This window comes from Mangifera indica, unplaced genomic scaffold, assembly GCF_011075055.1.
Source record: "Mangifera indica cultivar Alphonso unplaced genomic scaffold, CATAS_Mindica_2.1 Un_0036, whole genome shotgun sequence".
In the NCBI taxonomy this organism is placed as follows: Eukaryota; Viridiplantae; Streptophyta; class Magnoliopsida; order Sapindales; family Anacardiaceae; genus Mangifera; species Mangifera indica.
In genome coordinates this window covers 47,337-72,081 of record NW_025401128.1, presented here as the reverse complement: position 1 = coordinate 72,081, position 24,745 = coordinate 47,337, and the positions used below count along the sequence as shown (strand labels likewise).

The 24,745-nt window shown below is 31.8% G+C and overlaps 2 protein-coding genes across 5 annotated transcripts; both read right to left on the bottom strand.

Annotated features, from left to right (window-relative positions):
* Positions 1–546: 546 nt before the first annotated feature.
* On the bottom strand, positions 547–7,394 carry LOC123206434. Of its 4 annotated transcripts, none has more exons than XR_006500021.1 (7): positions 7,250–7,394; positions 4,661–4,973; positions 3,122–3,773; positions 2,834–3,033; positions 2,496–2,740; positions 1,154–2,376; positions 547–980 (listed from the first exon to the last, which is right to left on the bottom strand). XR_006500021.1 is itself a non-coding variant. In XM_044623632.1 (7 exons), exons 2-6 carry the CDS (start codon positions 4,927–4,929, stop codon positions 1,580–1,582), a joined length of 2,163 nt encoding a protein of 720 aa, XP_044479567.1. In that variant the 5' UTR covers positions 4,930–4,973; positions 7,250–7,394; the 3' UTR covers positions 547–980; positions 1,568–1,579. The 4 variants fall into 4 exon arrangements, 3 of the variants coding, with proteins under 3 accessions (XP_044479567.1, XP_044479568.1, XP_044479566.1); XM_044623632.1 differs by having other exon boundaries at positions 1,568–2,376; XM_044623633.1 differs by having other exon boundaries at positions 547–956; positions 1,568–2,376.
* Positions 7,395–20,915: 13,521 nt separating this feature from the next.
* LOC123206433 (probable gamma-secretase subunit PEN-2) lies at positions 20,916–24,143 on the bottom strand. Its single transcript, XM_044623630.1, has 2 exons — positions 23,859–24,143; positions 20,916–21,467 (listed from the first exon to the last, which is right to left on the bottom strand). The coding sequence occupies exons 1-2, from the start codon at positions 24,097–24,099 to the stop codon at positions 21,307–21,309; spliced, it is 402 nt and encodes a 133-aa protein (XP_044479565.1). The 5' UTR covers positions 24,100–24,143; the 3' UTR covers positions 20,916–21,306.
* Between the last annotated feature and the right edge of the window lie 602 nt (positions 24,144–24,745).

The window sequence follows — 24,745 nt, the reverse complement described above, 5'->3', positions numbered from 1 at the left end:
TGGAAGATATGATGAATGGGGACAAAAGATTGTGGACGGAGTGTGGATAAGGTGAGATTGCCTCACTCCTATTGGTAAACTTGGGCACTTAGAGGCTGAACCAAATGAAATATTTGTGTGGACAGCTTGAAATTTGGACCCACTTTGAAAGCCACTTACTCCGGACAGATTATATGCACAGATAAAAATTTTACGCATTTTTGTGAGTGAATGACGATGAATGAAGAAACTATTTTAACATAAAAATAATCCAATAATGTCTGCTTATAGTCCTAATAAATTTATATTATGACATCTTAATTAAAGAATTATTATTAGTCTTATTATTATTATTGACATTATTAATATAATATACAAACACTTGTAAGTAATGAGCCTTCCTACATAATTCTAGAATTGGTTGTTAAAAAAATTAAGAAAATTGAATCAATTTCTTTAAAGAAGAAAAAATTTCATCAACATACGGAGAAGTTCTCAATTCACTCGGATTTTGAGTGAACATTTCCATGAAGAGTAAGTGAAAAAGCATAAAATTTTATTTTGGTCTCCAAAACAGAACCAACAACAACAACTTCACATTATGCTTCCAAATTTCGTATTTATGGAGCACAAATTCTGCAAAACAGTGAAGCAGATTTTCCCAGAAAAACTAACATATTTTTGATACATTATAGCTGCCTATTCGATATGGTAAGATCACCTGATACAGCTAACATAGTTTCCTGAAAGGGATTATTTCATTTATGCTTGTAAGATCACCTGATAAGATCGCAACCTTTGAAATCCAAAAATATATATAACACCCTAGATTTAAAAAAAAAAAAAAAAAACCTTAAAATATATTATAAATGAAAATCCAAGTAACAGTGTCAAAACCCCTTGTAGGGATTAATAAAATAAACCCTTTCTCAAAGAAATGCCTTCAATCTTCTCTGTAGAAATCCAATTATTCAACCCTGAAAAGTTCAAACAATACAAATCTGCATGCAAGACAATGATTATATTAGATATCATGTCAAGGTTAAAATGTACATATTTCTGTAGGTGCTTTCTCTGAAGCATGGTTATTATAGATATCTAAATGCTAAGAAAATTCTAGCTATACTCTTTTGATGGAATGGAAACATATTCAAGGTAAGAAGAAAAAGAATACCAGAAAGGCGTAATTGTTAAGGAACTTGGTGAAGAAAAGAAATGTATAATGCTCTTGACTGCTTTCAAAATTCTGAAGCAGAGCTTGACAGCTACCTTATTGGCAATTGCAACCGCACAAGAATTTTCCCAAAGATGAATGTGAAACAAACATGAATATCTAAACCTTTAGTCTCCTCAACTGCTTCCTTACACTTTCGACCATTCAAAAACCACACCATTCAACATTACAGATTGGTGGTGGCAGGGTGTATACTAATTCTTGATAGAACATAAGATTTCGAGAAAAGATAAAACTCAACCAGGAAGAGAGTTAAGATGATATGCCGGCCACATAGAAATCAAATATAGTTGTAAAGCAGAAAACCTTGAATTTCAGAAGTCAAATTTATCCATGAAGGAATTTTATATCTACCTACTCATGCAATCATCTTAGTCGAGACAGTCTTTTTCTCTTTCGGTTCTTTTTACATGCAGTCGCATTCTTTGTACCAGCATCAGAAGCCAAGCGAAGAGACAGAGTAGATGATGGTATACCAGTAAATGTCCTGCCTTTCTTAGAAACCCATTTCAGAGGCAGATTACTTACAACAGTACCAATATTATTTGAACTACTCAGTTCAACCAGTTGTTTAATTTGATCAAGCATCTGGTGAGTCCAAGCCACAGATTGATCTAGAGCAACTGAGTCATCTATGGGTATTTTCGAAAGATTCATCAATATATCTTTCAATGACTGAAAAGACATGGAAGTTTTATATCCTCCATGGCTTGCACACATCATATTGACTTTGATAATATGCTTGCAAATGTTTCCTTGCATTGACCAAGCACAATCACAGAAAGCAAATTCCGAACCAGGATTCCACACAAGATGTGTCAGGCTGCTGTCTTTTTGGCTCAAGACCTTTGCAAAGAGACGGTCCTTATCATCCAAGGTAACAGCAGAATCTGGAATTTGCAATGCTCGGTGCCAAGATGTAGATGCAATATATTCCTCCTTAACATTTTGAAAAGAATCACTTTCATCTGCATACCGATCAAGCCAGTAGCTTGAATGCAACTCAGTCGTTAACTTGTGTACTAACCAATCAACTCTCTGGAGTGCACCTAGATGTGAATCATCAAATAGTTTGGCTTTCAGCTTCACATGATAAGCTTCTATGGCACCAGATGCCTCCTGGCTTGCCAATGGAAGAGTTTTCATTGTTGTAAGCCACATCTCTGTTACAAGGAAAGAGATAAATGACTATTTAGAGTTTTAAATGCAACAATGAGATAATTTCAAGATGCATTTATGCTTGGGTGTGTGCTTCTTTGTCAGTCCAAGAGAGAGATCTAACCGAGCTTAGGTACCCAAGATGCTTTGAAGTACCCAATAAATGCAGTTTGATCAACAAAATCCTGAGTTAATTCTAGCAAGGCAGCAAAAGGATCACGTCCATCCCATATGCTATACAGTATATTTCCTAGTTGCTTGAAAATTTCCCGCTGAATTTCAATATTACTGCATTTTCTAACAATATTCCTAAGCCATGATCTACGAACACGCCACAAGGAAAAGGAGACAGGACAGCAAAAAATCTCCCTGGAAAAAGTAGTCAATATCAAGTATGAAAAACACAAATTTATGGTAAAACAATTTTAATTAAAATCAAAATCAAGAGAACAAGAATCTTGCCCTATGGGATCAATCTCAGCTGCTGCATCATCAATGAGAAATCCACTGATTTTCCATCCAATTTCAACACCCCGAGCACGATCAAGTAGAGCTTTCATCCATTTAGCCACATCAGGCTTTGCAGAGCTTCGTGTGATGACCCATGCAATGGGAAGTGCATGTTGTCTTGAATCAAAAACAAGAAGAGTGCACAAGGGGTACTGCCACGTAAAAAGGAAAAAACAATGGGAGGAAATATCAATTCAATTTCCAGAAGCTAGTCTAAACTGGCATCAATAAATTGCTTACCTTAAGTCGCTTTATGCCAAAGGTTGAATCAGCGGCCATGAGACTGCGATGACCAAATCGGATCATTTGTTGTAACTGCCATTCAGTTTGAATACCAAGAATGAAAGGATCTGTTTCTGATGAATCCTGATAAAAGAAAATAGACTTCTTATTGCGTTCAACCCACATCCGGATGCTAGCTTGATCATCTAGGTCCAACTCATGGGTAGACCGCCTAATTATCATCCCAAGTTTTTGGACATACTGAGAAGCAAGAGTGTTGACATTAGGGTTTGAACCACAATATCGCTGAATACCCTCAATATGTTTCTCTAACACACTCTCTTCAGGAATGCCAAGATAGATCATAGACATTGTTTGCTGTTGAATCTCATTACAGATATAAGGAATTTTCTTGGCCCCAGGGCCAATGGCATCTCTGTCAAGGGGCCCATGGCAGATAAAACCTGACTTGTTGACATGACGCCTGTCATTATATATAATGAGTGCAAGTGATGGACGAGCATAGAGCCTCTTCACTACAAAATGGCATGTACATCCCCGCATGGACTGAGGTCTGGCAGCACGATTTCTAGTGTTAAGTCGATATCTTCGACTAGGCAACACGCCACCACCTTCACCATAATTTTCAGGACCAAATGAACACCAATACCTTAAACATAATATAAATCAAGCCAATATCAGAACTAAGTACCCAATATAAGTATAACAACTGTATTCAGTAAATTAAAGGGGAGGGGGAGCCTTATTATACATATTTCTCTGAGCATATAACCCTAATTACTCACATGACCTATTCTCAAGGGAACTTGACAGCTAAAATTGGCAGATAAATTTCAAATGTGTTGTCATCCTCTACAAGGCTACCAAGTTCAGTCATAGAATTAATCTTGATCTGCCAAGTTTTAGTCATATAATTAATCTTGAAAGTTGGAGTGAAACACATAACTTAGACGTTGTCACGATATATAACTCTACTCTCTAAATTAATGAATGCCCCATATATTGAGCACTTTGGATTTAGAAATATGGGGAAATATTTAGAAGAAAAGAAACAAGTTCCCTTTATTAGTGTTTAAACCACATATTGAACACTTTTGAGTAGCTGTAACACATTATATGGAGATGTTATAATACAAACCACTCAACGTGGTACAACAACACCAATAGTTTTTAATCCTAAAGCACAACAAAAGGAAAAAAAATGAAAAAGTTAAAGAGTAAAACTACATATACAAACATTTCTTACTACCTTATCCATACAAATTGTTGTGGTAGCATGTGATTGGGTTATTTTAAAGTGAAAAAAAAAGTAAACAATATCATTCCCCAATCACATACTGTCATGTCAGTATGCATAAATAAGTTAATAAAAAATGTTTTTACATGTAGTTTTATTCAAAGGTTATGGTTCTAGATCATCAAATAAAGTTACTCAAATAAATGTATTGGCAATGTGTGATTAAGCAAATGTATAATGTCAATATATACATCAGTCAACCATTTTTTGTGGATTTTATAATCAAATATGAGACTTACAGCCTATATTCCAAATACTCATCATTCTTGTACTCCTTTAAGCTGCCCTTTGCTCGTTTTCTTCCCCTCTCAATATGAAAGCGTGTAGGGCATTCTACATTAGAGCACTCTCCAATTATAAATGAATCAACTCGTGAATAAGGAATGAGAGCTACATCATCATGATGCTCAGCTGTGCCAAACTTCGTCCAACCCAAATCAACAGCAGAGAAATCCTCTTCAGGTGGATCCTGAATTGGAATGTCCACAATGGATTCAACTATATCCATCAGCTATTCCTCAATTTATTGATTATTCTATTCAAAACCCATATCTGCAAAATAAGCACACAAATTACCAAAAATATTTTTCTCCTCAATAAATAAAATTAAAGAAATATATTAACATAAGATCAATTACAAAACTATAAATAAAAATTCCAAACCTGACAAACTATCAGAATACAGCATTCAGAAACAACCCTACAATTCTACTTCAAAAAATCATACAAATTTACAAGTTCAAATAATGCCCAAAGAAAAAAAGCCTATATGTAGCACTTAACAAAGTCAGTTTTTTAAGACAAAAGTACTTAAGAATACAAATTACCAAATATATCTACAAAAATAAGAATACAAATTACCATATCCACAAAAATAAGTACACAAATTCATAGTTGTCAAAGGCACGCCTAGGCGAGGCTGTATCAAATCAAGGTGACCAACAGTTCAAAGGCAATCGCCTTTAGTGATTTTTTAGTGCCTTTGAAGAAGCTTTAGGCACTGAAAAAGTGCACTTTATTATCGGCACTGAGGGTTATCGGCAAATTCTAACAGTTTCTGGCACAATTTCAGGCTCTATGGCAGGTTTTGGGCAATTTTTAGCTAGATATAAGAGTTATTGGCAATTTTTTAGGTCTCTGGTGAAATTTAAGGTCGTCGAAGAGATCACCAAGAAGTTCCAAGGTTGTCGGAGAGATCACCAAAAAGTTCTAAAGTCGTCGAGAGGTTATCGATGAGTTCTAAGGTTACCAAGAGATTGTCGGTGAGTTGTAAGGCTACCAAAGAGGTTGTTGGAGAGACTTAAGACCATCAGACTGGTTCACTAATCCTTTATAGATTGTTGCCAAAGCAGTCTAGGCGTGACAACCAATTGTTGATCTTTTCTAAGACTGCTGATGAAGTTACTATTGATATAGTAACAAATTATTATAAATTTAATGAAAATTGGAAAAATTTTAATGGAATTTTTTACTTGCCTTAGGTAAAAAAGCATTGCCTTCACCTCATTTTTTTGGCCTAAGAAATAGGATCCTCTATTGCCTTTTGGCGTTTTTCGCCTTTGACAACTATGACAAATTACCAAAAATATTTTTCTCTTCAATATAAAAACATCAAAGAAATATATGAACATAAGAGAACTTACAAAGCTATAAAAAAATTCTAAATCTAAATCTAATAAACTATCAGAATACAGCATTTAGAAACCACCCTTCTATTCTACTTCAAAAAATCATACAAATTTACAAGTTCAAATAATGCACAAAGAGCAAAAGCCTATATGTAACACTTAGCAAATTCGCTTTTCTTTTTAAGAAAAAAGTAATTAAGAATAACCCAAAAAATACAATAACTAAACCCTTTCAAGCGTACAGAAACAGCCCTGAAACCCTGCTTCAAAAATATCCAGCAAATTTACAACTTAAAATAATGCACTAAAGCCAAACGGATAACACTTAACAAACTCACTACTTTCAAGAGAATAACTAATTCAGGAATAACCCAGAAAATACCAAGCTTCTACAACTTTACAAAAACAACACTGAGCCAAGTTCAAATAATGCACAAAGAGCTACAGAAAAAAATCAACACTTAACAAATTCAATGGTTCTACGAAAGAACTAATTCAAACAACCACTTAACAAACGCTTAAAGAACCTTCTAAATCTAATAAACTATCAGAATACAGCATTCAGAAACCACCCTTCTATTCTACTTCAAAAAATAATACAAATTTACAAGTTCAAATAATGCACAAAGAGAAGAAGCCTATACGTATCACTTAACAAATTCACTTTTCTTTTTAAGAAAAAAGTAATTAAGAATAACCCAAAAAATACAATAACTAAACCCTTTCAAGCGTACAGAAACAGCCCTGTAACCCTGCTTCAAAAATATCCAGCAAATTTACAACTTAAAATAATGCACTAAAGCCAAACGGATAACATTTAACAAACTCACTATTTTCAAGAGAATGACTAATTCAGGAATAACCCAGAAAATACTAAGCTTCTACAACTTTACAAAAACAACACTGAGCCAAGTTCAAATAATGCACAAAGAGCTACAGAAAAAAGATCAACGCTTAACAAATTCAATGTTTCTACGAAAGAACTAATTCAAACAACCACTTAACTAACGCTTGCAGAACCGGAACTTGCAATAACTCAAAAAATATTAAACCTTTAACAAAGAGTTTAAGAGGCAACATCCAAATTCATATCTTGAAGGTTTTAAACAACAAAACTCAGTCAAAATACTCAATTACAAACAAAATAAACAGCCCTGTTTCTTTAAAGACCGTTTAGAAGAAAAGAAGAATAAACAGGACCTTAAAAGGATAAGGAAATGATGTGAAGTGCTACTCCCGGAGCACTGGTAGCGCTACTTGAAAGGCCAAAATGGTTTTGCAGTAAACTGGGGCGGGTTCCGATTCGTACTTTAGTTGGTGGTTTTGAATAGAGAAACTGGTTAGGCTTAGGGTTTGAACCTCTTTTTAACAAATAAATCGGGACGGTATATAAAAGGGTAAAATAGTCATTCTGTTATTTTTATTTATTATGTGATAACTTACTAAGGTTTTAATTTTATCATATGAAAATATTGTTGATATATGTCTTTTTTTCATTTTTTTAATTATAATGTAACCATAAATTTCATTATATGTGGATCTTATAAAGGAAATTAAGTAAATGGTTATCTTGCCCCTCTTTAAACAAAAATATCCACTTTTCCTATTTCTAAATAAAAATATTCACTTTTCCTATCCCTTAACAAAAAATATTCTAATTTTTTTTTAAAGTATCAAAACTACTTTTTATCACTTTTATATAAACCTCTCACTTATATACATCTCTCATATCATTTAAATATTTACTCTCACTCTCATTTTTACTCAATATTTGATATTGTGGGTTCGTTCGAAAGAAAAAAATTCATATTTTTTAATTCGAATTGATAGAAATTAATTCGTAAGAAAAAGATATTTATACGAATTTTAACTCAAAACTTAATTTTATATGTTAAATCTAGTTTATATGTTATATATAAAGGGTCATTTGGATATTTGATATTAATTTAGAGGTTAAACAAAATATTAGAAAAATATGAGGGTATTTTAATATTAAACAAAATATGAAGGTTTTAAATAAAATGTTAGGAATAAATATATACATTTCGATACAAGACAACACATGAAGGTGTTAAATGAAATTTTAGATAATTATAAATGATTAAATGAAATTTTAGAAATATATGGGAGGCATTTTGATAGTAAACATTGTAAGAAGATTTTAAATAAAATATTAAGAATAGATAGATGCATTTTGATACAAAATAATATATAAGAGTGTTGAAAAAATGTTAGATAATTATAGGGGGTTAAATGAAATATTAGGAATATATGGGGGTATTTTGATTTAAACATTATAAGAAGATTTTAAATAAAATGTTAAAAATAGGTAGATGCATTTCGATATAAGAAAACATATGAGGGTATTAAATGAAACATAAGATAATTATAGGAGGTTAAAAAATGTTAGAAAAATATAGAGACATTTTGATATTAAACATTGTAAGAAGGTTTTAAATGAAATATTAGTAATAGATAGATGCATTTTGATACAAGACAACATATGAGGGTGTTAAATGAAATGTTAAATAATTATAGGAGGTTAAAAACTATTAGAAAAATATGAGAGCATTTTGATATTAAACATTATAAGACGGTTTTAAATAAAATGTTAATAAAAGATAGAGACATTTTAGAAAATTAGAGGTGGCATATATATCAATAAACGGTTATTGTGAATTTTTTTTTATAAATGTTTAATTTTTCCTCAAAATTTTTTATTGTAAGATTGATAATTAAAATAGCTAGTTATGTTTCTGTTCATTTTCAAGGAGAATTGATCTAACGTGATGAGAATACAATGAAGTAAGTTGGAGGATGTAAACAATTGGTTAAAATTCCCTATAGAACAATATTTGAGGGATTTATCCAATTCTTGAGTGAATATTGTGGTATTGCTTCAATCAGAAACTACATTTAACTATTTATGAAACTAAGAAGAATTGAACTTAACTAACCCTATAAAGATCGAAAATGATAAAGATGTCTAAGGCCTTATTAACATGTTTCAATACTTTAAGGAATGTATTCTTATTTTTGTTATATATACTCTGATCAAAGGACAAGAATAAGAAAAAGAAAAGAAATTGGTGAAGTAAAAAAAAATCTGATTGGGAAGACTTGATTGATTTCAATAATGATGCATTCTATATTACCAATGAATGAGCTAATGGAGATGAAAAAAAAGGTTCTCGATTGAGGTAACTTTGAAGAGAACGAGATGACTAATATTCCTCTTAATAAGGCAGAGTCAGAGAATATGTCACATGTTACCTGTGATATAAATAGTTTATAGCTTGAAATCCTATTATGGTGGCAAAAATTATTCAAAACCATCTTTTGACAATATCCTCACTAATCCATTTCAGTGGCTTTTTGATTTTCCTCCATAGCCTTTAACATCATCAAGTGATACAGGATCGATCCGAGGGGGGAATGTTGTAAAACTTGGTGACATTTTTTAGACAAAAAATACTTAAAAGATGTTATAGACCAATTTGCCCTAGAGAAAGGATTTCAATATAGAGTGCCTAAGTTTGACACAGGGCGATGGAAGATTAAGTGTTATGATGAAAAATGCCAATGGTATTTAACAGGAAACAGAGTCAAATCTAGTCAAGTCTTTCGAATTGATAAAATAAATCCAACCCACAAATATTCAGTTAATCAGATAATGTCACATCACAAATAAGTTGGGGCTTAGACTTTAGGTTAATTAATGAGGTTAAAGCTTGTATTGATTAATCGAATTTATCGGCCTAAAGAGATCATTATCGACATCGCCAACAGATATAAAATTGATATTTCATATTCATAGGTCTGGCGAACAAGAAATTGGGCTTTAAATTCACTGAAGAGTTCACCGGAAGAATTATTTATACTCTTACCTGATTATTGCTATAATTTAGAGCATGCTAATTTAAGAACCGTGACAACTATAAAAACAAATGATAAAGATCAATTTAAGTATTTTTCCATGGCATTGGCATGTTTTGTCTGTGTATTTAAACAATATATTCGATCTGTTATTTGTATTGATGTTATTTTTCTTAAAGGTTAATATCTCAAACAATTATTCCCTACGGTGGACTTCGATGGTAATAACTAGATATACTTAGTTGTTTTTGGTGTCATAAAGAAGAAGATAATGACACATGGTGTCAGTTTCTAATGAAGGTTAAAGAATGCATCAATGAAATGCTAAAGTTGGCAATAATCTCATGTTATATACTCTACAATGGCTAAAGTCTTTCTAGATGTACACCATAGGTGTTGTTGCCATCAACTTCTCTGTAACATGCGATCAAAGTACAGACACGACGTGTTAATATATGTATAAAATTTTTATACCGTTTAACATTTTATAAATTTTGATAATTAAGTGTTCATATTATTTATAAACTCGTAGGTTGCGTGTTTATATTGGAAAGCTGCAAAGTCATATACAGAAGCAAATTTTGAGACTATGATGAAATCTTTTAATGTGGTGCATCCTCAAGCTGGGACTTACCTACGTGAGGTAGGGTCTCACTGATGGAATATGGCACATTTTTTAGGACATAGGTATAACATAATAATAACTAACATTGTAGAGTCATTCAATGCCCTTGTCAGACACACATAAGATTTGTCCATCATAATGCTCGCTAAGTTCATTCGAGGCACATTACAGTGATAGTTTTACAAAAGAAGAAACCATACAAGTACGTACAAAGTTAATAATAATTATCTATCTGAGCATGTTTTTTTTTTCCTTATGTCTGTTATTAACAAATATGTTGTTTTTTTCAAATTGCAGATGAATGCCCCAACTATGTTACCCTATAAACGAAGGAGAAGTTTGGTTACCATGTGTTGAAGGCTGCATAATTGGAGGTTCGCCTAATTACAAATGTTCAATATCAGGTTATAGGTATTAGTGGATGCATGGGCATTGTGGACTTTAATGAAATGTCTTGTACGTGCCAAAAATTTTAGCTTTCACGTATTCCATGTAAGCATGTCGTTGTTATTGCAAGATACATTAGGCTCACAAACGTAAATGCATAGGTTCATAATCTCTTCACTATTGAGTGCTACCATGCAATGTATGTGAAATATGTCAATCCACTTAGGAACCAATTAGAATGGTTGTATGTCTCCAAAGAAAAAGTTATTCTGCGCCCCCTCTCCCTCTCCCCCTCCCCCCACGGGTTCTCGATCATCGTCAATCAAGTCACCCTTCAAATAGAAATCAACATTCTTCACATGGAGAGATTGTTACACCTAAGGTATGTAGTCGATGCAATTAGCCAAGGCATGTCCGAACACAATGCAAAAGCCCAGCATCGATTCCAAGCTTCGTCCCACAGGGTTCATTTAAAAAAGACAAAGGAACAAGATCTTGGCAACTTTCTATTTAGTTTTATTAATTATATGATTTATACATTTATTAAAATGATATGTAATTGACGTACTTTGATCAATATTTCATTTGAGTACTTATATTCATATGCGATGTAATATATTTGGTGTGAATAATGTTTTAATTATATAGTTGTTATAATAAACATTATTTATGTAATTATTAGAATGAACATTTTATTATTTCATTAATATATGATTTACTTATGTTTAGAGAGTGGTGGTAGAGTTCCAAGGTTGGTGGATTTATCCTTTACACCTTAGTTATGTTTGTGTTCCAATTTGCTGCCATTTTAGTGCGTGTATGTATTGTTTTCCTAGTCTTAGTAGAAAGTTACAAAAAAATTATAGAATTACCACTGTCATTTTCTTCTATTTTTTATTGTCTTGCCTTAATCAATATTTGTACAAAGTTTGATGATATGATAGTTTAAAGTGTTATAAATACTTGTGTATAAAGTTTGGATGCATTGAAATTGCATTTGGGGCCTAATTTGAATAAATTATAAGATAGTACAATTTGGAGTAAATAATATTTTTTAGCTCACCCTTTTTCTATAAAAGATTAGATAATGAAGAAGTGACACTTTGTGTAAGAAATTGTAAACTGAGTTCAAGTATTGTGTTGATCATTTTGATGAGTTTATGAATTCACAATTCAATTTAAGTAAAATATTTTAAAAAAACTTTAAAAGTTTCAAAATTTACATAAACACTCTCTATTTATTTATTTTTTAATTTTTAATACAAGATAATTAATAAAATAGAAAAAACATGATATCAAATGCATAACCATATATAATAAATATATACATAACAACTCAAAAATTGATAAAATAAACAATGATAAATACAAATATACATCCATGATGTACTCGATATAGTGAAAGTACAACTATAAGGTCAAATGCTGAAGCATAAAGGTGGACGACTCTTAGGAAAAATCCAAACTCCGTGGCAACATCATACACTCTATGAAACATAACATAAAAATACTATAATACCAAAACCTTCGCCCTGTTAGGGGATACCCTCTGTTTAACGTAATATTAGGTGATCTACTTATGGCATACACCTAAAAGTGGTCCAAAAACTTGTCACCTCAAATAATGTCGAAATGAATGTCGTGTAGGGTCATATCTGCCATGCAAGCCCCTTATAACTCCATGTGTACGATACCTCAAAGTTGTATACTATGATTGATCAATCACAAAAATCTATAAATCTATAACTCTAGTTACCCTTGGAGTCAATACCTCCCCCTATTGTTTGTAAAACAAATTGGGGGTATGATCTACCTTAACTATCTTCATGAATAACTTGGGCCACTCGTAATCCTATGGTGGCATGGTACTCCAACTATCGAATGTCATCCCAATATGCATCATGAACAAGGTATAGGTTGTCATCCAACTTTGTGGGATGACGACCTATTGCTCATGTAAGTGTTAACTTAATAGTGTCAAAAAAGAATCTATATGCTGAAATGAATATATAAAAGTTGAATTGTATTAGTTTTTTATGAATATATAAATCATTTAATCAAATTCAAAGGATATAGCAACTTACATTGTCGATCAGCCACTCGCACAGCTTGACAATAATCTTTCAAAAAGTGTCTTTGAAATAAGCTCTAATGAAATAAATCTCATGGTTTTTAGATGTTATGACTCTAATGTACCACAAGAGAAAAGATTCCTCACACTCTGTAATAGAGGATGGAATGGTCTGAATTTATCATTTCATCATCGATTTGATTAGATTTGCATATGTGATGCAAATGAATGGACATTTCCAGAGCAATCCATACCAACTGAAAAATAACATAAAATTGTTAATTCAATATTTAATCTTAATTAACAAGTATGATTAAATCGATTAATGTTACCTTATCAATGTATGATAAAGGAGGTTTGGTGGGGGAATCCTTTATTATTGTCAAGTCAACCATTCGTACCCCCTCAACAAACTGCAAAAGTAATTTTACATTATCAGTGATCAATACATATAAAAATATATAAATTATAATGAATATACCTTATCCTGCTCTCCATGTGAAATATCCTCTAGTAGCTCATCCCTTTGTGAACTAATTTCAATTACCCTTTTACTTAAGCTGGAGATATTTTAAATATACATAATAATATTAATAACAAATTGATTAATAACATTTCATAAAAAAAAAAATATGCTACCTTTACAGTCAAGGAAGGTGTACAAGGAGAACTTTCGATCAATACCCCCTTATGCCCAATATCCTATGCAAATATTAATAACAAATTGATAAATGATATTTCATATAAAATATAATAACAACAATAATTTTCAAACCTCAGGTGGGAGAAGTAATGCAATAAGGGTCAACCAAAACACCCTCATGACTAGTACCTTGTACGAATATGTAAAACAAATTAATCAATAACAATTCAAAAAAAATATAGTAACAACAATAAATGACAAACCTTGGATGAGGGAGGTGATGTAACCAAAGGGTCAACTGATACCTCCTCATGGCAATATCGTGTGCAAATAATAATAACAATTGATTAGTGACATTTCATATAAAATATAATAACAACATTTTATATTAAATATCATAAAAACAATTAATTATAGACCTCATGTGAGAGATGTGATAGAATCGAAGGGTCAATGGGTGAGACCCTCCTAACACCATCATGAGTATCCTACCACTGCCATTAATATACATGTTAAAGAAATAGGTAAATATAATTTTTATAAGGAATAAATGAGGTGTGGTTTTGTCACCTCATTAACGAGAGCTAAGCGTGTATACACGACGATGTTCTTCAAACAAGTCATATGATCCTCTAATCGAGACATCTAAGAAGACATCTACTCTCGCATGATAGACATCTTGTCCCATAATAGAAAATTTCACATAATATCATATTACCCTAACAGGCCAAAGCAGCATCTAATGGGGATAGAATGGGTGATGCAGTCAATGGATACTCTTGTATGCGATGATTGGTAATATGGTCTTAAACCCTAAGAAGGTGTGTGGTCTCAGTGGTTAAGGTCTTAACAATAGGGGGACATGTAGTATGCTTTGTAACAAGGGGCTGATGGGCTCATCAAGTGTCTTAGGACTAGCAGCCTATATATCAATAAGTGGCATTATCGGAGATGTTCCATTTCCTGTCGAGAGGAGCGTCGAAGAGGATAAGGAGGAATGCGAATCCAACATACTCATGTACAAAATAATGTCTGCATACAATGATTTACCTTCTCAATCGGTGACGATTAGAGCAGGAAAGTAACATCATCCTATTCATTCATATATATAATTCAACTTATTTGCAATAATCAAGATGTCAATTAACTAATCAATTAACAATTACATACCTTATCACCAATAAAAATAGTTCCCATATGACTCCAACTAGGAACATCTTGTGTATGTTCCTTGAATATCCATGGAGACGCATGGATATCAACCAAATCCATCCAATTATACAGAATGTCGATCGTCTCATATGTCCAATGTTGCAATATAAATATTAATGGTTAAATTTAATTAATTTTTTTTTCTTGTCAATCAATATAAATAATTAACAAATATACACTTACTTGAAATGCAACAAGAAATCCATAGATGTCAGATTTATACATGTCAAGCATTTGGTCGGAGCAAATTCTATCACTCACCTAAGACATTGATTCAAACATTATTTCCCACACTGGAACACCCATGACATTTGATAATTGTCCCACCCATGACCTCTTTCCTCACATTTTCTTGCCAAGTGTCATCTCTAACAAATTACTTGCCTCCATGTGTCCAAGAAAGTTTTTTCTTCTAATTGCATTAAATGTCCCAGCTGGGACATTTGAAGACCATCCCAGCCGTGACATTTTCCTCTGAATTGTTGACAGACTTGTCCAATTTATCACCATCATGTGTCAAAATATTTATTGTCCTAGTCGAACCATTCTGAAAATTATCCCAGTCATGACATTTTCATCAAAATTGCTGTCAGACTTGTCCAATGCGTCATTATTATATGTCAAAATATTTATTGCGTTCTCGGACCATTCTGAAAATTATCCCAATCATAATACAGAATCTAGTATAAGTGCGACAGATGTAAAGTTTGTCGCTCTTGTGCAATTTTTTTTAAAAGCTTTCCAGCCATGCCATTCTTAAAATTAAACTTGTACTTCAATCATGCGCAACCCAACATATACCCGTTCAAGCTTTTAGATTGTTTTCTAAACGCAGAAATAATGCAAGCCGCCCGTGACATGATTTGCCGCTCGTACTGAAAGTTATCTGTTGAAGCATTTAAATCTATCCGTTAAGCTCTGATTGAGGTCCTTTTTCTTTGCCAATTTTTTTCAAAAAACTGTCAACAGGAACTCAACCTAATGGAACCAAATATCTCTATAAATTTGGTTTCAAATTGAAGAGCAAGGTGATGAGAAAAAGGGGAGAAGAAAAACAAAAGAAGCAAAAAAAAAAAAAAAAGGGAAAAGCTAAAAACATTTTACTTTGATTTCTTTGAAACTCTCTGTGAGCTTAAAACTTTTATTCTTTGAGAGTTCTGTTCACTTAAAACTTATTCATATCTTGTAAACAAATATTGTGGACGCAATCTTGTATTAACTAATATAATGGGTGAAATCCCGAATATACTACCTATAGAAAATTCTTCAAGTGATAGTGAAACTCCAAGACAGTTTGCTTGGAGAAGTAGACGTAGGAGGCTTGCAAGAGAAAACTCCAAACCACTCTAAATGAGCATTTCTTCAACTCTATCTTCCTAAATATTATCTGTTATTATTGACATTTATGGTTACTGTTATTAGTTATTTCAGCTTGTTATTTGTCTCCATTGCTGTTATTGTTTATTCCTACTTTAAAGTTTATTACTGTTGAATTTATTGTTGGTATTTCGGTTGTGTGGTTTGTAAAGTTTGCTCTAAAATTTGTTACAGTGTATCATTTAATTTATTTTTAAGAACCTATTCACCCCCCTCTAGGTTCATATTAGCCATTACAAGAGTGTCTAACAACTCCATTGAACTTGATATCTGGTAATTGAAGAAGACGCCCAAAGGACGTTCTCTTGAACAACCGCAACTGCTCTGGTGTTAGTGTATATCTAATCTTTAATATGGCAATGTGCTAGACACGATATATAACCTCTGCTTAAAAGTGTTGTGATTCATCTAGGATTCTTAATTCGACATCGTCATTTTTTTTATGAAAAATATCCTATAAAAAAATTTTGAAATTTATAAGAATTTCATAAATATATATATATATATATATATATATATATATATATATATATATATATATATATATATATATATATATAAACAGAAATGGAAATGACAAATATAGAAAAAAAAAACCTAAAATTCGAAAACTATATGTTTAAATACCTTAGAAAGACAAAAACTGAAAAGTCGAATGAAAATTCGAAAATTACATGTGAAATTACTCTAGATTTGAAAAAGAACAAAAAACTATATTAAAATTTGAAAACTACATTAAAATTTGAAAACTACATGTCTAAAAACTTTAAATGACAAATATTAGAAAACATAATTAAAATTTGAAAACTACACGTTAAAATACCTTAGAATATCAAAAACTAAAAAATCACTCAGAAATTAAAAAATTACAAGTTGAATTATCCTAAAATGACAAAAATAAAAAAACAGGTTTGAATTTCAAGAAATAAACGTTGAAATACCCGGAAATGACAAAAAGGTCAAAAATCGATATGAAATTTGAAAAGTATATGTCAAAATACTTTAGAATAACAATAATTAAAAAACTAAACAAAAATTTGAAAACTATACGTCCAAAAACTTTAAAATAACAATTGTCAAAAAATAGAATTGAAATTCAAAAATTATACATTAAAATATCCTAAAATATGAAAAATCAAAAAATCACTCGAAAATTCGAAAATTACAGGTCAGATTACCCTAGAATGACAAAAATAAAAAAAAAAACAAATCTAAATTTCGAAAACTAAATGTTAAAATACCCTAAAATAACAAAAACTGAAAAATAGATCTAAAATTTGAAAAGTATATGTCAAAATATCTTAGAATAACAATAATCAGAAAACTAGACTAAAATTTGAAAATTGCACGTCTAAAAACCTTAAGATGACAAAAATTCAAAAACAGAATTAAAATTCAAAAACTATATATTAAAATACCCTAAAATATCAAAAACTGAAAAATCGCTCGAAAATTCAAAAATTACAAGTCAAAATACTCTAGGATGGCAAAAATAAAAAAAGACCTAAATTTTGAAAACTAAACATTGAAATACCTTGAAATGACAAAAACTAAAAAATCAATCCGAATTTTGAAACGTACATGTCGAACCACCCTAGAATAATAACAATAAAAAAATTGGACTAAAATTTTAAAACTACATGTCTAAAAAACTTCAAAATGATAAATATAGGAAAACAGAACTGAAATTCAAAAACTACATGTTAAATTACTCTAGAATTTCAAAAACCAAAAAAATGATAAAAAATTCGAAAATTACAAGTCCAAATACCCTGGAATGATAAAAATAAAAATACAGACCTGAATTTCAAAAACTACATATTAAATAACCCAAGTATGAGAGGTATCAAAAAACCAATATGAAATTAGAAAACTACATTAAAAAAAAAAACCTTAAAATAACAAAAATAAAAAAATAGAGTTGAAATTCAAAAACTACATCTCAAAAAGCCCTAAAATAAAAATATAAAAAATGTGATCGAAAATTTGAAAATTGCACATCCAATTACCTTAGAATGATAAATATCGAAAAGTTGATCTGAAATTCGAAAAGTATACGTCGAAAACCTTAAAAATCACAAAAATCGAAAAACAAATTTAAAATTTGAAAACTACATATTCAAAAACCTTAGAATGTGAAAAACAAAAATAAAATTCGAAAACTACGCAAGCTGAGATTTAGAAAAAATATCAGTTTGCCCCCTTAACATTTTCTTTCTCTCCCACAAGTCCTAAATGTTTAGAACAGAATCAATTTACCTCTAAACATTTTCTCATTCTCCCACGAGTCTTATATGTTAGAACAATATCAATTTGTCTCTTAACATTTTCTCATTCTCCCACCAGCCCTAAATGCTTAAACAAGTTCAATTTGCCCCCTTATTAATTTCACTCTATCTCACATGTCCAACAAGTTGAAAAAATTGCAATTTCACCTCCCATGTGGTTCCCATGTGTCGTGTCGAGGCAAAACTTTCAAAACTTACAATTTTTGCCTTCCCCTGAGGTTCCCCCTATATGTCCCCAGGTGTACCTACTGTTTAAAAACTAGCATTTGCCCCCCACCTCTGTGTCATCAATTCAACCTGAGGGATGTTTCTCAAACCCGAAAATCCTCAGGTTGAATTTTGATTTGAAAGCTGATCAATTTTTTGACCAAAATAGTAATTTTTAGCCACTATTTCAATAAAAGATGATTGTACACTAAGTTATACACAATAGCCTAAACTAATTCATCTAAAACAGTCAAAAATCAAACCACAAAGTCAATTGTTCAAATCACAAAACCCTAAACTAAAAACGCCTTAAATATTACTCTAATCTATCAACTCTAAATATAAAAATAATTCAAACAAGATAAGAGATTATTTACTCACCTTCTTGGTCATTTTTGTCACCGAAAATCATCAAAAATTGATCAAAATGTCGAATTTGCGGCACCGTGGAAGTGTTTGTGGGTTTTGAAAGTGTTTGCACAGTGCCATGGGAAAAAGTTAGGTGAGGATTTGATTTTTTCTTTTTGGTTTTATACATAGGGGCATTTTGGTAATTTCAAAAAAGAGGGCATGTTTCTTAAGTCTAATAAAATGAGGTAATTTTGCTTAAACCCTTGATGTTTAGGTCATTTACTTCAATTTCCCATCTTATAACAATCAGGTGAGGGTAGAATATTATTTCCCAAAGATTAAAATGTGACCAAATTATGGAATATTTCGGTATTAGGATATAATTAAGCATTTGTTAATTAATTTTTTTATTTCATTAAACCCTTGTTCCATTCCTGGATTGGAACCCTGAATGTTACCGGTTTATATACTTAAAACTCAAATCAATCAAATGAATATCAATAATTTAGTTGGATTATTGATTTCACTCCTACTATTCTTAGTAGATCTCTCTCATTATATTTATACAAAGTCATTTATTACCTTCTTTGTTTAGAATATATTCAATTTTTCATTATCAAAATATTTAAAAAGAAAAAATAATTAATAAATTATAAAAAAAAATAATAATAATAACTAAGTTGGTAGATATAATTAAATATTGATTGAGAAAATCTAAGATTGAAAAATTAAATAAAGTTTAGAGCTTTTAATAAGTGAAGTTTTTTTAGTAAAATTTTATAGTAAAATTCAAATACTAATGTAAGTGATAAAAATAAACAAATAATTCTATATAATTTGAAAATAAATAAATAATACAATTTGGAGGCTACTCACAATTTTCAAAGTATTATTATGAATTATATTAATTTGAAAATAAATAGAAATTAGTAGTTTTTAATTATTTAATCAAATAGAAATTATATTATTATTAAAATTAACGGGTCGTCCAACCTGTGATGCTGTAGTAGGCCTTAGCATGGCTCAATCCACCAACATGACAAACTGAACCGAGGTGGGCATGGCATGACCAAGCCCAGCCCATCGAGAGGTCTAACGACTATTGTTGCCTAGGGGGCTTCTTTGAATTTAGATGCACTTGCTGATGGCGTTGTCTCCACCTCTCCCAATTAAACAACTTTCATTTCCAAAGCAATCCCCTTCAATTTTTCTTTCTATTGCTTTCTTAGACCCCTTCCACCTATTGGGTTTTTTGGGATTTGTTTGAGGCTTCTTTGATTTCTGTCTTAGATGTTTGTAATTCATCTAATTTTTGTGATTTTTCTTATTTTGCGTCTTTGGCTACCCAAGGTGCCGCAAGTTGCTAGTGTATTGATTTCAAATACGAGCGGGTTTGTGATGATGGTGTTGCAGTAAAAATGTGGAGAGATTTATTATTGAGAATAGATGAAGAACTTCGGCTTGATGATGACAACTAGAAAGAACGAAATGAAAAAGATAAAAAAAAAAAAGAAGATTTTTTTTCCTTTTTTTGAAATTTTAGAAAAAAATAACAAATTTACTCTTTTACTGCATAATAAAAAAGTGTGATTCATGTTTTTAAGAGATGAAAAAATGATTTTAGGTGAGAAACTATTAACAATAAAACTATACACAAATAATAATATATCACCATATGATTGGATATTTACTTATCTTTAATTTTCAACTGTCTAATTATACAATAACACATTATTATTTATATACAAAATTATATATATAATACTACTCAAATATTATTCACTACTTATAATTAGTGTTGAGGAGATGAGAGCAGAAGTAACATCAACTTTGCTTAAAAACATTTTTGCCTGGCTTAGCTGGCAATTCACGCATTTTGCATCATTGATCACATAAATGGAAAAATCCATTTCATACCAGAACGTACTGACACCGGGTCTTTATCGACTCTCTGAGAATCTAATTCCTCATCAAGCTTTTTCGCTGCATTCTACACCCTTATTGACAAAACAACATTTACGAACTGGAGAAACCAGACATATAAAGGTAGGGATCACATTGATACATTCTTTTTCGCTATTGAACTTAGTGTTAGCTTCAAAAAAATGAGTATGAAGCATAATAGATGGTTCCAACAACAGATTATATTTGATGATGGCCTATACAATTCAATGGAAAATGAGCTTTTGAAGCGATGAAGCTTGCAACAAGGATTTGTGACTAGCTCCAACTGGTCAAGCCTAATCGGTCAGCAAGATTATACATGAGTAGATTACCCCAAACAGAGCCAAAGAGGTGCTCTCCTCCGATAGCAAATGTCAACGCCCATGTGGATAAAAGAACTACTGAGACTGAAAACCCAACTGCTGATGCAACAACATCTACAATACATTCAATAAAGCTATAAGACCAAAATGCAAAGACATGATGGTACAGAAAGATAAAATGGCCAATTTAAGAAAGTACACAGTTTCCCTTCATCCTTGATACACAAATAAGGAAACCAATCCATCCATGGAGATGGACCTTCGAAGTCTATGTAAATAAACCTATTGTACACAGAATGCTGCTTCTTGGGTTCTACTAGATCATAATGTAATTACAAGATGTGTAACTGCGAGACCGCTTAAAAGGGTTGTCAAAGCCTTCCTACATTCTTTGTGTTAAAGTAAGCATGACCTTTAAAATTTGACCCAAAAGATGCAAGACATGCAAGAGGTAGGATGCTTAGATAGAGCTAATATATAAGACAAAACTATCCATTAATTTGAGCACCACTTTGCCACAATAATAAGTAAATGTGTCATCAATCAGGAAATAAATAGAAATAGTTACAGTAACACTACAATGCAGAATAAACTCTAAACTTCTGTACAAGAAAGCCCCCATTGGAGCTTTGTTAATATTGGCAAGAGCATAATTATACATTAAGGTAGTCGATAATATATGGGCTATAAATCACCTAAATATCATTCTCCAACCTCTTATTATGCTAATGGATTATGATCCCCTCCTTATCTTAATATTTCATTTATTTACCTAGTTTGTAATTTGCAGTGTGGTTAAAACTTTTACAAATCTTAGAAGGTCTCGGTGCTTTGCACGCTATTATGATCTAGTCTAGTAATTCAATAATTGTATATCTTACTTTTTTAGTTTATCTTTCCAGCTTCCAAGCAAGACAGGTGCAAAACTTTTATTGCCATATGTCAATCATCTCTACGTGATACCCTTAAAATCCTGTTCTCAATTCTTAATCTGATATATGGTTCTTCCAATCAACCATTATATCATAAATACCAATGATTGAACGCTGCTCAAGTGAGCACAAAAGGAAAAAGATCAAGCATTTAAGCATCAAAGAACCCTATTATATCAACAAAACCTTCTCATTCTTTATCTGGAGGCTGCAAGGATAAAATAAAAAAGCAAGGAACCATATGCCAATCATCACCCATTCATCTTCTTCTTAATTCCTACTATGAAATATGATTGCTCCACTAGTTAAACAAAACCTACTAATAAATGGATCAAACATCCGAACAACAATGCCAAACGAAGTTTTGCAGTACATTACAGTTCCCAATAATATCTAATTACGATTACTAACAAATTCACAAAGCCAAAAGATGTGTTTTGGAAGCTGGTAGAAACGAAAAAGAATAAATAAAATAAAATCAATTCTGACCTTACAAGGTCATAATTATAAAGTCACAAACCCAAATTCTAGGTGGATAAACAACTAAGGGTTCTAATCCAAGCAACGTCACAAGCGAAAACGGGGCCTTTAACTCAATGTCATCAAATCGGTTAACTAGATCTTATTCTATCCAAACATCTAATGTCATGTTTGAAGCAATTTTTGTCAAAAGGGGTTTAAAGCAAAAAGGATTTAAATAGAGTACTCAAACTGCATTCTGGATAAGCACCTATCAACTGCTTCTCAAGAAGCCATTCAAGCTCTTATGAACTCAAAATGCTTCTCTACAGAAGTCACAGGGGACTATTTGATACATATATAGAAAGTGCCCTGCAAAACACCTTTTTGTTTCCCTTTAAGCCATTATAAAGTGCTTGCAGTAATTACAAAGACACTCCCAATAGCACATTCAAAATCATTGCACATGATTTGATAACTTCACCAATTTAGTAAGTACTTATTTCCTCATCCTCCAGAACACTCAAATAACGTTATATGTCACTCTATAGCAGCACAACAAGTAACAAAAAATTTGAAACAAGTGTTTTGCCATCAATCCACTGCAACAGACTGAAGCTAAGGTTAGCTACTTTGATGTCATCTCATCAACTTTTCAACATCGAAATTGTAATGGATGAATGGTTATAATATGATATCACAAATTTAAGCTCAAAAATCCTTAAAAAAGGGTAACTGCAGTTCATCGCAAACTCAATCCGTGCCATGCACAAAACAACGAGTGTTGCTGGCAAGGCAGCTAGTACTCCTCTTAGCTCAAACCAAAACTTTAAACTCAGTCGGCATTGCAAGGAAAGACTCATTTACAAACACAATTAGTTCAAAACTAGAACTTTGAGATATAGTCTGTTTCTACAGTAACTCTAACTCACATTAATTTTTCCCTTAAAATTCAATTTTAGAAATAAAGATCCCATAAAATTTTAAGTTGTAGATCAAACCCTACCCCTAAACCCTAAATCAAAATTAAGGTGAATAAAAAATGCGAACAACCGAAAAAAAAAAAAAACACAAAAAGGAAGGCTAAATCGACAGCGCAGAGAGAGAAATTTACAGTGACGGAGACGAGGGAAAGCACGAGAGTGGCGGAGAACGGGCCAGAAGTAGAAGCAGTTGACGCCCCAAAGCAAGGGCAAAAGGGCGAATCCAAAGTAATAGAATTTACGAGCGTAGCTCAACGACTCGTCCTCCGTCAGACCCAGTGGACCGTCGATCGTCGGCCACACGGGCGTCGACAATGCTATCGAATTGCCACTGTTGGGAATGGTCGGACTGTTGCTATCTGGAGCTTCCATTTGAAACTAAGACCTGACCTCAAATCAAGAAAATGAAGTTCGCTCTTTTACGAGCAACCCTCATAAGCCGAGACCAAGACTCGGACCGGATAGACCGGACCGTTTCCTTTAACCGGGTCCATTATAAATTGCAATGGGAGAATTTCAGAATGCCAGTCTTAACGGCTAACGCCATCCAATCGTGTTACTTGCAAGTTAAAATTTACATGAAATTACTATTTCATCCTCACTTTCATCATAATTGAGACAACATTCAAACCCGGCAGTTCTGAGTACACAATTTAAAATAATTAAAGTATATGCTAATAATTTTTTATACAATTTATTATACAAACATGAGAAAATTAAAAATAAAGAAAAAAAAAAAACATTCTTTTCCAATATAACTTAAATTTGATAAAAGTTGACAGGTAATTAATCATGTTGGTGTGAAAGTTTACATCAATAAAAAATACACTGAATTCAAATAAATTTGAGTGTTAAAAAAAAAAAAAAACACTATAAAATAAATAGTAAATTGTCGGTATTTCTAGCAACTCCACCTTATTGCGGTGTGTTCATAAATGAGCATTGTTGGTATCTCCTATAATTATTCAAGTATTATGTAAACTCATGTAATACATATTCTCCTTGTTGTCTATACATA